The sequence below is a fragment of the Danio rerio genome, chromosome 23, assembly GCF_052040795.2.
Source record: "Danio rerio strain M-AB ecotype USA chromosome 23, GRCz13ab, whole genome shotgun sequence".
In the NCBI taxonomy this organism is placed as follows: domain Eukaryota; kingdom Metazoa; phylum Chordata; class Actinopteri; order Cypriniformes; family Danionidae; genus Danio; species Danio rerio.
The window spans coordinates 46,960,001-46,973,050 of NC_141043.1; the positions used below are offsets into that span (position 1 = coordinate 46,960,001).

Consider the following 13,050-nt stretch of genomic DNA (forward strand, 5'->3'; position numbering starts at 1 on the left):
CTCAGACCATCAGAAACAAAACTCTCTGCTCTGATGAGACTAAAACTGAACTCTTTGGACTGAACGCCAGGCGTTACGTTTGGAGAAAACCAGGCAGAGCTCATCACCAGGCTAATAGCATCCCTACAGTGAAGCATGGTGGTGTTGGCATCATGCTGTGGGGATGTGTTTCAGCAGCAGGAACTGGAAGACTAGTCAGGATAGAGGGAAAGATGAATGCAGCAATGTACAGAGACATCCTGAATGAAGACCTGCTTCAGAGCGCTCTTGACCTCAGACTGGGGTGACGGTTCATCTTCCAGCAGGACAATGACCCAAAGCACACTGCCAAAATATCAATAGAGCGGCTTCAAAACAACTCAGTGAATGTCCATGAGTGGCCCAGCCAGAGCCCAAACCTAAATCCTATTGAACATCTCTGGAGAGATCTGAGAATGGCTGTTCTCCAACCCTTCCCATCCAACCTGATAGAGCTTGAGAGGTACTGCAAAGAGGAATACTGCAAAGGCAGGTGTGCCAAGCTTGTGGCATCATATTCACAAAGACTTGAGGCTGTAATCGCTGCCAAAGGTGCATCAACAAAGTATTGAGCAAAGGCTGTGAATACTGATGTACATGCGATTTTACAGCTTTTTTTTATATATATATAAATTTGCAACAATTTCAAAAACTCTTTTTTCACGTTGTCACTATGGGGGATTGTGTGGAAAATGATGAGAAAATAAATGAATTTAACACATTTTGGAATAAAGCTGTAACATAAAAACATGTGGAAAATGTGAAGTGATATGAATACTTTTAGGATACACTCTACATGTTGATTGATACTGACATCTTTCCTTTTTTGAGATATGCATTATAATACCTAGCAAAGACAAATAACTGCCATCTATACCTTGTAACAAAAGGTAAACAAATAATTAGGTATATTATAATGTATCAGAGTATATTAAATTTTTTTTCATTTAAGCAAATTACTATTCAGGGTTCAACGCTAAGGTTTTTTTCTACTGGCCCAATCGGACCAGTGGTTCCGATTTTTACATGCCCTGCCAATATTTTCACTGGCCCCACCAAAAAAAATGTTAATAGTTATTCCTTTACCACAAAAAAAAAAAGTCAAAATGTTTGTAAATCTAGAATTTAAATATTTAAAAATGTAATAAATGTATAATGAGAAAAATTCTAAGTGTTTTGAAACTGGCTGACCTGCCAAACTGACGGCAAACTGTACAAAACATCACTTAATTTTTTCAGTCGTGGTGCACCCTCGTAAATGCCAGCTTCCAAGACGTTAGAAAACAAATGTTTTCCCTTTAGCATAATCATTTGATGTTACCGTCATGTTGCAGTCTCTTCGCTGTACTGGTTGATACGGAAAAAAATGATGTGCTCACAACATCCAATCAGATAAGAAGAACCGAGAAGTTAGCATTTGAAGGCTTGAAAACACTGTTTCTCAATTCTAAGACTATTTGCACGCAATTGACAAAAAGTCACAGGCAAATTAAACTTTAGTGACAAGGCATCACTGGTCCGATCGGGCCAGTAACGATCCTGTCTACTGTCTCGAGCATCTCACACGCTGGCCCCGGGCCACCGGGCAGTCCTTATTGTTGAGCCCTGCTATTTGTTCAGATGTAAATAATAATTCCTAGCAAACACATTTAAGTGACATCTACAACTAAATCAGCCACATTGTTCCTCTAAAATATATGTATTTATAGGTGGTAAAGTCAGAGAGCAGGCTGTAGAGCAGAAGTCTGCAGTGCATTCTCCTGATGGCAGCATTAGCTCTGCATTAAAGCCGTTTTGTCGTCACTCGTTTGCCGTTTTTAGCAGCAGCAGTAGATGATAATAAAGGCCAAGCGTCAGCCGTCTTATTTTTACCTTCTCGCAGTCGTTCTCTGTGAATTTGCTGAGCAGTCGACTTCTCTGCTGCCCTTTCAGGTTCCTCAGCATGGAGGCGATGATGGAGCACACGTGTTCTGCAGAAAAACACAACACCACACTTAAAATGTGCTTATTAACCGCGGTAAACCACTGAGACGAACGTGATGCCCAGAACACAAATACAACAAAGCCTTAAGAGAATCCTCGGCACACACACACACAATCACCTGCTGATTAAAAACAAGTGGAAACCTTTCTCTTGTAGCCGTCAGAGTCAATGCTGATGATTTATGATGAGCTTTTAACCTGTTTTCTTTTATTTATATGTTTTCTTTTACTTGTTTTCTCTTATTGTAAAGCACTTTGTGACTCAATGTTGTAAGAATTGAAATATTACCAATATTTTTGATGTCTTTGACAATTCAAAACATGAGCTGAAAACAGGGCCAATGGACTCCACAACCCACCAGGGGGGTATGCGGGAAAAACCAGTTCCTGCTGCATTTGCATCTGAGTATGCTGAAACTCAGCTTCATCCCCCCAACTCACGCATATGGTCATTTCAATGTTTGAACGTTCTAGATTAACCAAACTGACTTTAACTATCATGTTTGATAACATTTAAAATGTCTCAGTGCGATTGGTACAATGGTCTCATTCTCTCAGAAACAGACATAATCAACACAATAAATATATAACTTCAGGCATCTTTTGAACCACTGTGAAGGGTGTGACTTTTTCCTTTTGTTATACACACACACCCCCTTCCTTGAGGGAATTCTTGAATTATTTAAGGTAAGGGTTGAGAAAAACTCAGGGCGATTCTGCCTAACCAGATCAGCCCATAACATGGCTTGCACCATGTTATGTATATTACAAAGTCAGGAATGCATCTTTTTCATCTTGGATTTATCTTTGATAATTTGATGTTTTGTATTGATCATTTATGAATTGACTGATTGAATTGGCATAATACATTTACCTGACTAATAAATTGTAATGTTTGACCATATTTTGCTCACTCTGTAATTATTAATTCAAGTAGATTACGCTGTATCCTTGTTTCCGCACGTCTTGCGTCAGGTCAGTAGACGGACTAAAATCCAATTGAGATGGAGCATTGGGCACACTAATTGTGTTTTAGCGATCCGGCTGACTCTTGATATTGATTCATGTGTACTTAGGTGGAAAGGGCGATAACTTCCGTCTAGGTCAACAAGGTGTTGCACGACTAACCTAGATTGGGTACCCGACCTTTGTTTGAAGGTAATATTATTCTAAATTAAGTTCATATGGGAAACCATGGGCTTGGTGAAAACCAAAGTTACTATAGAGTCCAGTAGTCGGGTACATTTATATTAATGCCCTAACCTCTAATTAGAAATGATGATTGTCTTAACTCAAAGGTGTACATCTAAGCGGGACTAACTAAAGTATTTTAGAACGAGCGCGCTGGTAGCGGCCATCTAAAGTATTAGTCAATTTACCTCTGTTTAATATTCAAGACTGACCGGAGTGTGACCGTGAGGGACGCCTTCGGCCGAGGCGATTTCTCTGAGCGACATGAGCACCCGAATGAACGGATGTAATAGTTACTAGTGAAGACAAACGGTTCAAACATTTATCTAAATTACATATTGATATAATCTTCTTAATGTTTTATAATTGGAGTCAGATAAAACGAGGATAAATATATTAATATTCTAAACCACCTCATACTAAAATTGGAGTCAGATATGAGTTAAGTTTAATATAAATCAACATTGTGCACTGGAAAGACCGAACATGCAGTGAACCTTCATCCACCATTGGATACCGTCATTGGACCAACTGGCTGGACCTTACAATGTCTGGGAAAGGTGCTATGTAAATAAACCTTTACTTCTGAATTACAACATTTCAATTAGGATTTTCCCCTTTCAACTCAGTGTAAATCTTAAAATGTATACATGTTTTTCTCTGAAATCTGGGCATAAATCTAAATTAATCTTAATTCAGATCTTTCCCCTTTGAATTCTGAGTTTTAATCTCCCTGCACGCCACCAGCCGAACACTAAGCAGAGTCGTGAGAGAGGGTTGTCTGTAATCCTTAAAGTGCTCGTGTTTCAGGAGGTGTGGCTTTGGACGGCAGGGGAGGAACTGTGTTTCAAAGATATTGTAGCGGCTTTCCAATTGCCGCTATTGTTGGTAGAGTGAGCAAGTTTTGTACGCGTAAAAGTCAGAGTCCGTAGGCAAAATACATGCAAATAAAAACGTCTTCATTTTCCAATAAACAGAATTACTTTATCACTTTCCTTAATCTATACGCACACTTCTCTGTTACCTTGAGTTGAGTTACGCTCAGTTACGGTCAAAAACTGTGTGCTTAATGTAGTAATAGATATATTAGAAATGTATTTAAAAAGAATCAAATACCATCTTCAACAGTCTTCTGGTCATCAAAATTTGGAAGCATTGAGTGGAAAAAAAGTATGGTTACTAACAAATAAGTTCTTTATAAGTAATAAAGTAAGACTGGTATCATTTAAAATTTTACACCGAATTTATCCTGTAAAAGAATTATTTGAACGATTTGGAGTTGATAGAGAAAACTTTTGAAGAAATCTTTTGAAGAATCTGTTTAGTCTGTATACTCAAGATTATTTTGGATTGATGTTTCTAACTTTATTTCAAGGACATTTCGTACACTAATACAAATTGGGTTATATGATGTCATACTTGCTTTTGTACAAGATGGAATTGACTCCAAAACATGTTTTCTTATACAACTAATAATATTACTTGGAAAATACCATATCCATGTCAAGAAATGGGCCAAAGCTAAACCAAATTGTGTTCATTTTATAAAGGAGATTAAACAATATGGTACTACATTATGTAACATAAAAAACAGAAAAGCTAAAAAAAACATATGAGGCATTATGTAAATTTCATTTGATTGAATAAGTTTTTTTTTATATATAATTATCATTATCTTACCTATTCTTTTTTCTACCCCTGGCATGTTTATACATTGTATAACTGAAAGAATTTATTTCATTTTATTTTATTTATTTTTATTATGTTCATAACTGTTGTGAGATGTATTCTATTGTACTATGTTTGTAAATACTACAATAAAAAAAAAACTAAAAAAAAAAAAAAAACTTCGAAACCGAAAAAAAAAAAAAAAAAAAAACTGTGTGCTTCCTACCAACCATAGATATATACACTAGATATCGCATAGGGACCCTGAGCATGCGTCAATAGCGCCGCCATATTGGTACAGTGCTCCCAGGACAAATGTCATTCAACCGCAATAGTCAACACAGTGTTATTACGTGAAGATGCGGGACTTTAGCGCTGTGTACGAGTGTAGTAACGAGCAAACAAAGAAAACAAAGCACAAAGGCAGAACATTTCAAAGGTAATATTAATTTTTTTCTGTTTTTGTATGTTCTGAACTTTTATGCTAATCAGGTAACGTTATTGATGATAATACAGTCACTTACTGCATTCACCATAAGGCAAAGCAGCACCAACTCGCACTAAACACTCGGCTTATGCTAGTTTTGTTGAATAAAATCAGCAAACAATGCAAAAGAAATATGACAACGAGATGCTGCGCTGCCAGAAACTGGTATTATAGTCGGCTAGTGAAGGAGTCGTTCATAACGGAGATTCATTCACAAACGAATCGCTCCCTCCGTCAGTATGAGCAGTGAAAGCAGGAGAGGAGCTGTGTTTCAGGACATGATTAGATCAAGTTTAACAGGGAGGGTGAATAGTACATTTCTGTACACACAAACACAAGCTTTTTGTCAGGAATGCCCGTGCGGTCACTGATCCATCAATGTAGAAAAGTGATGTAAAATTAAAATTTTCGTAATTAGAAAAAAAAAAAAAAATACTAACATCCAGGAAAACTCCCGAGCATAGATATATGTGTATATGTGTATATCTCTGGCTTTGGAAAGCCACAGTCCTCCACTGTACCTTGGTCCCGCATTCATTTGAAAGGAGCGCTACCCTGTAGCAAGATGGCGGCGCTATTGACGCATTCCGTCCAATAGACAACAATAGTGTATATATCTATGCCTACCAACACTCTCCTCCTCCATGCAGTGAATCCACGGTTATATAGTGTCGTACTGACACCTTGTTGCCAATCGCCAAAATACAATGTATGTCTCCTACAGATATTCAGCTAACCAGTTAGCATTGTGGCAATCACCTCCTTGAAGTCTCTCGATTCAGATTTTATTGTCTGCAATTTTCAGCTGAAACTCTTCATTCAGATTTTCCCCTGTGAATTCAGTGTTTATATCTCCCAATTCTGTGCAAATGTAAATAAAATCTTAAAATTCTGATTTTATTTTAATAAAATGTGATTTCAACATCTTGAGATCCAGACTTTCCTGAAATTCCGATTGCATGTCTTAATTAACCTCACATTTTTGGCTGTGCAATCTGCTTATTTAAGCTGAATGTAAAAATATTCTGCTAAAATCTCACACCTCTGATCATTTTTGTCCTCTGATTTCAGAATTAAAACCTCACAATTCAGACATTTTTTTTCAAAAAAATATTGAGTTTACATCTTGGAATTCTGATTTCACATCTCAATTAGCTATTAACAAAATGTAAAGGTAATTTCAAGTATGTTATAACACTACAGAATTTACAAATTCAGTTTTAAGTAGGGGGTCTTCACGGTGGCGCAGTGAGTAATACGATCCCCTCACAGCAAGATGCTCGCTGGTTTGACCTCTAGCTGGTTCAGTTGGCTTGCTGTGTGGAGTTTGCATGTTCTCCGCCTGTTGGCGTGGGATTCCTCCAGGTGCCCCGGTTTTCCCCGCACTCCAAACACATGCGCTATAAGGGAATTGAATAAGCTAAATTGGTCGTAGTGTATGGGTGTTTCCCAGTGTCGAGTTGCAACTGGAAGGGCATCCGCTGCGTAAAACTTATGCTGATTATTTTTGATTATTGTTTTTATAATTGCTAGCTTATAAATCTCACTACTCTGGCACTTCTTCTTGAAACTGAATTGCAGTTTCTTTATGAATCACTTTATATCAATGTGATGCCTCCATCTGGAATAAAACTCTTCAATTATACTTTCCAAAAAACCTGACAGTAGATGCATTAAGTGGATAAATGCTGTGTAATAACATGCATCAAATGTTCCCTTCCTGCTTTTAAGAGTAAAAAAGTGCAGAGTCAAAGGTTATAATCGACTTAAAGACATAAAAGCAGAAATTGCAAGAACTGCTGCTGAAGGAGGAAAGACTGAAAGCTCTAATGCACATGAGAGAAGTGTGGGAAAGATTTATGAAGATAAATCAGTAGCAAAACTCAAGAGCTTGCAAATGTAAATGTGAGCACTTGTGATGATAATATTTGTATGTGTAGGTTGAAATGTACACTCACAGCTCTGATGCGAACAGCTGAACCTCTCGATTTGCACACAAACACACACACACACACACACACACACACACACACACACACACACACACACACACACACACACACACACACACACACTTGTATTTTAAATTTGAAGTTGCAGATTAATAATTGTGTACTTGTAAAATGTCATTCACAAATACAAAATGACAGACACATGTGTGTACGGCAGATTTGATTGCAGCTTCACTGTACAACCACAGGCCGGCACTCGCAACCTCTCAGATTTGCCAATTCAACTACAAATCTCTTGCGCTCTGACTTAAACACATCTTCCGATCTCTGTTGCAGAACTCCTTTGTGCACTCGTAGATGCAGAGGCGTGAGCAGCACAGGGCGGGGCAGGGGTAAAGCTGTTTTATTGGCCGCTGCCTGACCAATAAACAATGTCGGCAGCCAACGAGACTCGCCGGCGGTTTATTGGTTAGAGCCAGCCAATGAGATAGGACAATTTTGTACCTCTATAAAACACACTGATGAAGACGCATTAAAACTAATTGCATGCAACAACAACAAATCTGATTACACTTGCTTCTTCACAAATAAACCAGAATGAGTAAAGTAGATATAGCTAGATTTCAAAATATGTAATGATCTTCTGGACTTTAATTTTATGGTTATATCTTAAAATAACATGCTGATTTCATAACACGGATACAACAGGAAAAAATAATTATGGAGCTCATCACCATTTTTCTCAGAAAACATACCTCTAAAGGTGCTGTTGACTGAAAATGTTCACCAGTTGGTAACAACCAAAGAAATCCATACATGCAAAGAAAACAAATCTAATTAGTCTACAAATTAAGTTATGCATAACAAAATGAAATAACAGAGAAAAAAAAGTATTGAACACATGAAAAAAGGAAGGTGTAGAAAGACATGGAAAGCCCAGACAGCAGCTGAAATTTCTTAGTAGTTCTTCATTAGCCCTCTGCCCTTCCTCAGTGTAAATGAACATCAGCTGCTTCAGTCCAACATCTACATTAGGATGAAGATGAAACCAGAGTGGACATTTCAGCAAGACAATGATCCTAAACGCAGCCAAGGAGACTCTTGAATGCTTTCAGAAAAAGAAAATCAAGCTGGAGAATGGCCCAGCCAATCATCTGACTCCAATTCAACAGAGCAAACACAGAAAAAAGCTCAGATTTGATAGACGAGACCCACAGAAGCATCAAGATGACACTCTGTTGAAACAATGCAAAAATAATGAAAGAAAAAGCAAAAAAGCCAAACATGAGGTCGAAAGTAAGATCTGAATCCAGTTTATTAATGCATGTGGCTGAAGAACATAGTGGAAGACAAAGTTCTTTGGTTTTAACTTGTGTTTTCATTTTTTCAAACTGAATTTTTTTTTCAAACACATTTTTAAATAAAATAGTTTCAATAAATTAATTATTTTGCATTTACCATGATTGCAGTACATAATATTGTGCCATGTATTCTGCAAGATACTAGTATTCAGCTTAAAGTGACATTTAAAGGCTTCACTAGGTTCATTAGGTTAACCAGTTAAACTCTGCTGCTATTTTGGGATTTCTGTCTGGATTTTGCCTACCCAAATTTAAAAGCTTCCCAATGCACATGCAGAGGTGTAAATGCTAAAATTTGGTCTCATTTTAAAGAAAACACTTTGAGTTTTTATAAAACACCATTGAAAGTGTTTAAAATAACTGCATATGTCGTCTGTGTTATAAACACCTAAAAAAGAGGCGCTTTTTGTATTTTTTTATAAACTCAGATTTGAAAGTGTACCTTTTAGGTTCTGTGTGGTCTAGTGTGCTGTAATTAATTTTGGTGGTTCCTGCACATGTCTGTAATCATAGAAAAAAAGACAAATGTCTTTACCATAATCTATGCAAAAGTTATTGTATTCCAACTGATGAGAGGTGCTGTACAAGCCACAGAGACCGATCCTTGTTTACATTTCACTATTCTTTTGTTTGATCAAACATAATTCACTGTGTTTGGACCACATCAGACATATAAAAGGATTACTTATGCACATCACCTCAAAAACAGAGGAGAATGGCCCTGAAGCACACAGCATAAGGTAAGAGATGACAGCTGTCTGTGCTATCTGGGGCTGCTTAGTGATCATAAATGTATTGTTTTCACCTCTGCGCCATGGAAACACCGCAATTCATTCGGCAACTGTTTGATATGTGAATATAATTCAGTAAAAAGAATGCTAGAACCGTATGAGCACCGGCAAGAGCTTTCATTTGAGCTATAACATGTGTCATATTAAAAATGTGAAAATCAACCAATGCAAAATACCCAGCGCGGGCATCCAAAATACTGTGTATTTAAGTGTAAATAACTTTTGTACAGTAGAATAAAAACCAAAGTGATGCATATGTGCATAAAATATAGATTCTAGACCTTTAAACGAAACCACCTACGGGGGTCTGGTGCAATGCTAGCCCTTTAAATCTTAAAGCGAAGGTCGATGACATCACAGACCCGGTACCGAGTCTGCATAATTTACAAGTTAGGGTAATTGGTCATTGGAAAACAGTGGTTCGCTTTGTAGCCAACCAAAATGTAGGTGCTAATAAAGGGGGTGAATAATATTGACCTTAAAATATTTTGTTTAAATGTAAAAACCTGCCAAAACTAAAAGAAACAAGACTTTCCAGAAGAAAAATAGGAAATACTATGAAAAACATTTTAAAATATTAAATAAAGAATGAAAACTTCACAAGAGAGTTAATAATTTTGTCTTCATCTGTATCACAAATCTGACTCTTATCAGTGCTTTGCTTTGTTAATTTAGTTCATTATTTAACTTAAACTGCTAGAGGAGTGTTTGAGTAGAGTTATGGCTGACCAAAAATCCTTTAACGTCTTGCATAACGGCAGACGCAGCAGAGTCGTTCTTCATCAGGCTAGAAATCAATATTTAAACGTTATCTCACACGAGCACTCACGACCTATAATCAGACGGCCTTGATAAAACTATTTAATTTGGCCTGGGCCTGAAACCGTCGCTGAATACAAATGAGACGACATGAGCTGAAACATCAGTCGCGCATCTCTAAACGCAGGCTAATGGCGGACGGAGGAGATGCATTAATCAGCAGAAAAACACACACGCGCACACACACACACATGCTCAAAGGAAAACATGGACTTCAGTACATCAGGAGTGGGAATCTTTAGGGAGTGCATCTGATTCTGAGAGACATGATTCGATTCTAAAATGATTCTTGACCTACATCTTTTTCCATTTCCTTGGTTGTGCAAAAACTTCTTTGACTTTACAATTCAAAAAGAATTGGAGTTTTAGAAAAATGGGAATTTACTCTCGGATTTCATAAGGAAAAAATTTAATTGGGAGATTTAATCTTGGAATTCTGGGGAAAAACTTTAAATGCAAATCTCAGAATTCATAAAAAAAATTATGGTAAATACTGAAGAAAAAAAACTGTAAGGAGATTTAAAGGAAAACATGGAATTTATTAGTACATCAAGGATGGGAATCTTTAGGAATTTGATCATCTGATCTTATTCCTATTCTAGAAGTCACGAATCGACTACAAAATTATTATTATCCTCTTTTCCTATTTCTTTAACCTAAAAATTAAATTTTACCAGAACCGGAGTTTCAGAAATACAAGAAAAATATTTAATTGAGAGATTTAAACTTCGATTTTAGAGAGAAAAACACTTTAAATTGGGAGAAATAATGTTCCTTGAGTAACAGTTTCGGAGCTGTGTTAAAATTGTGGCTTATATGGTACGGAAAAGACCTCTTAAGATACTGTTATGGCACAATTGAAATGAAGGTGCACAATTGTTCGCATAAAATAAGATACATAAGTGTCGGACTCCTTTATTATATGAAAATAAATATGACTGGAAAGGCAAAGTGATTTCTGAATAATTTCCATATTAAAACATGAATCATCATTTAAAAGCACATGTTTAAAGAACTCATTAACATTAATTAAGTTCTGTAATACAAAACAACTGGTAAAACAAAACTATAGGTATTGTGAAATAAACATTTAAGGCATTTTAATAAACATTTGGTTAAGCGTTTTTGACACTGTTAAGGTACTCTTGTCACTGTAGTGTTACCTTTTTGCATCAGATTTGTGCCTTTGATGAAGAAACAATATTGTATCTGCAGGTTTTAAAAAAAAAAAAACAAAGGCACATTTTGGTTTCCCATGGTACAAATCATGTCCTTAAAGGTATAAATGTTCCAGTTACTATGACCATTTATGTGAAGCTGCTTTGACACAATCTACATTGTAAAAGCGCTATACAAATAAAGCTGAATTGAATTGAAAATGTGTTTCTTTGTCTTAAGGTACAATTCTGTTCCATAAAAAGGTACTGCCACATTGACAAGGGTATGTAACTTCTTTGGCACAACATTATACATTTTTTTTCTGAGAGTGGGAGAAAAGAGAAGATTGGCAAAATTAAACTCAGAATTCAGAGGAAAAAAACTAAATTGAGAAATATAAACTTAGAAATCATAAGGAATAAAAGAAAAATAGAAGATTTAAATTGGATTCAGAAGCAAAAAAAATCTCAACTGGTAGATTCTAACTCAGACTTCAGAAAAAAAAAAATCGATAAATCTATAGATTTAAACTCAGAATTCATAGGGAAACAAATGAAACGAAATCTCACAAATCTGAGAAAAAAAGTAAATTAATTTAAACTCAGAATTCGGAGAAGACAATCAAAATTGGGATATTTATACTGAACTTAGAGGGAAATAATCTGAATTGGCAGATTTAAACTGAATTCACAAGGATAAAATGGAATTGAAAGTCCTAAACGTGGAATTCAGAGGGAAAAATCTAACAAAATGAAAATATCAGAACTCAGAGACATCACAATTGGAAGATTTAAACCAAATTCAAGGTTTAACAATCTGAATTGGTAGACTTAAATATGTCAACTGAGAGATTTAAACTTAGGATTTTGAAAAAAATAACTAAATTGAGAGTATTAAATTTAGAATTCAAAGAAAACAAAATGAAAAATGCCTGATTTAAAGTAAATTCAGAAGAAAAAGTAAATAATCTAAATTAGTAGATTTAAACTTTTTTCAACTTAATTTAAAAAATTAAAATGGAAATTTAGAGATTTAAACTTGGAATTCAGAGGGAAAAAATAAGAATTCAGAGAAAAAGACATCATAAGTGGAAGATTTATACTGAATTCAAAGGAAAACAATATGAACTGGTAGACTTGAACTGAATTAATAAGGATGAACTAAAACTAAATTAGGAGATTTAAACTCAGAATTCAGTGGAAAAGAATGTAGTGAAATGAAATCTCAGAACTGAGATATTTAAAATCAGAATTCAGAGAAAAATAAATAAAAACTGGCAGATTCATACAGCAGATTCAAGAAAATGACGATATCTGAGATATTAAAGAAGAATTTAGAGAGCAAAAATCTGAATTGTTAGATTTAAACTCAGAATTCAGAGACAAAGACAACCTAAACTGAGAGATTTAAACAGAATTCAGAAGAAAAATAAGAGTCTGAATGAGAAGTTTTAAACAGTTGAGAAAAACGTATATACATTGAAATGTAAACTCATAATCAATGATAAATTTGGTGTCTTCTGCTCGCTTAATGCATCTTCATCAGTGAGTTTTATACAGGAGACTTTCCCACACTTCTCTCATGTGCATTAGAGCTTTCAGTCTTTCCAAGACTCCAGCCTC

The 13,050-nt window shown here is 35.8% G+C and overlaps 1 protein-coding gene across 3 annotated transcripts in view; it reads right to left on the minus strand.

Moving 5' to 3' along the window:
- The window catches only part of ctnnbl1 (catenin, beta like 1), a 96,227-nt gene that overhangs the window by 32,224 nt on the left and 50,953 nt on the right, over positions 1-13,050 (minus strand). For all 3 annotated transcript variants that reach the window (XR_015522727.1, XM_087305400.1, NM_200866.1), the window contains exon 12: positions 1,891-1,988. Coding sequence is in view for 2 of the 3 variants with exons in the window: in XM_087305400.1 (XP_087161526.1) it covers positions 1,891-1,988 (98 nt within the window). In the remaining variant the exon portion in view is untranslated. The remainder of the gene's footprint in view (positions 1-1,890; positions 1,989-13,050) is intronic.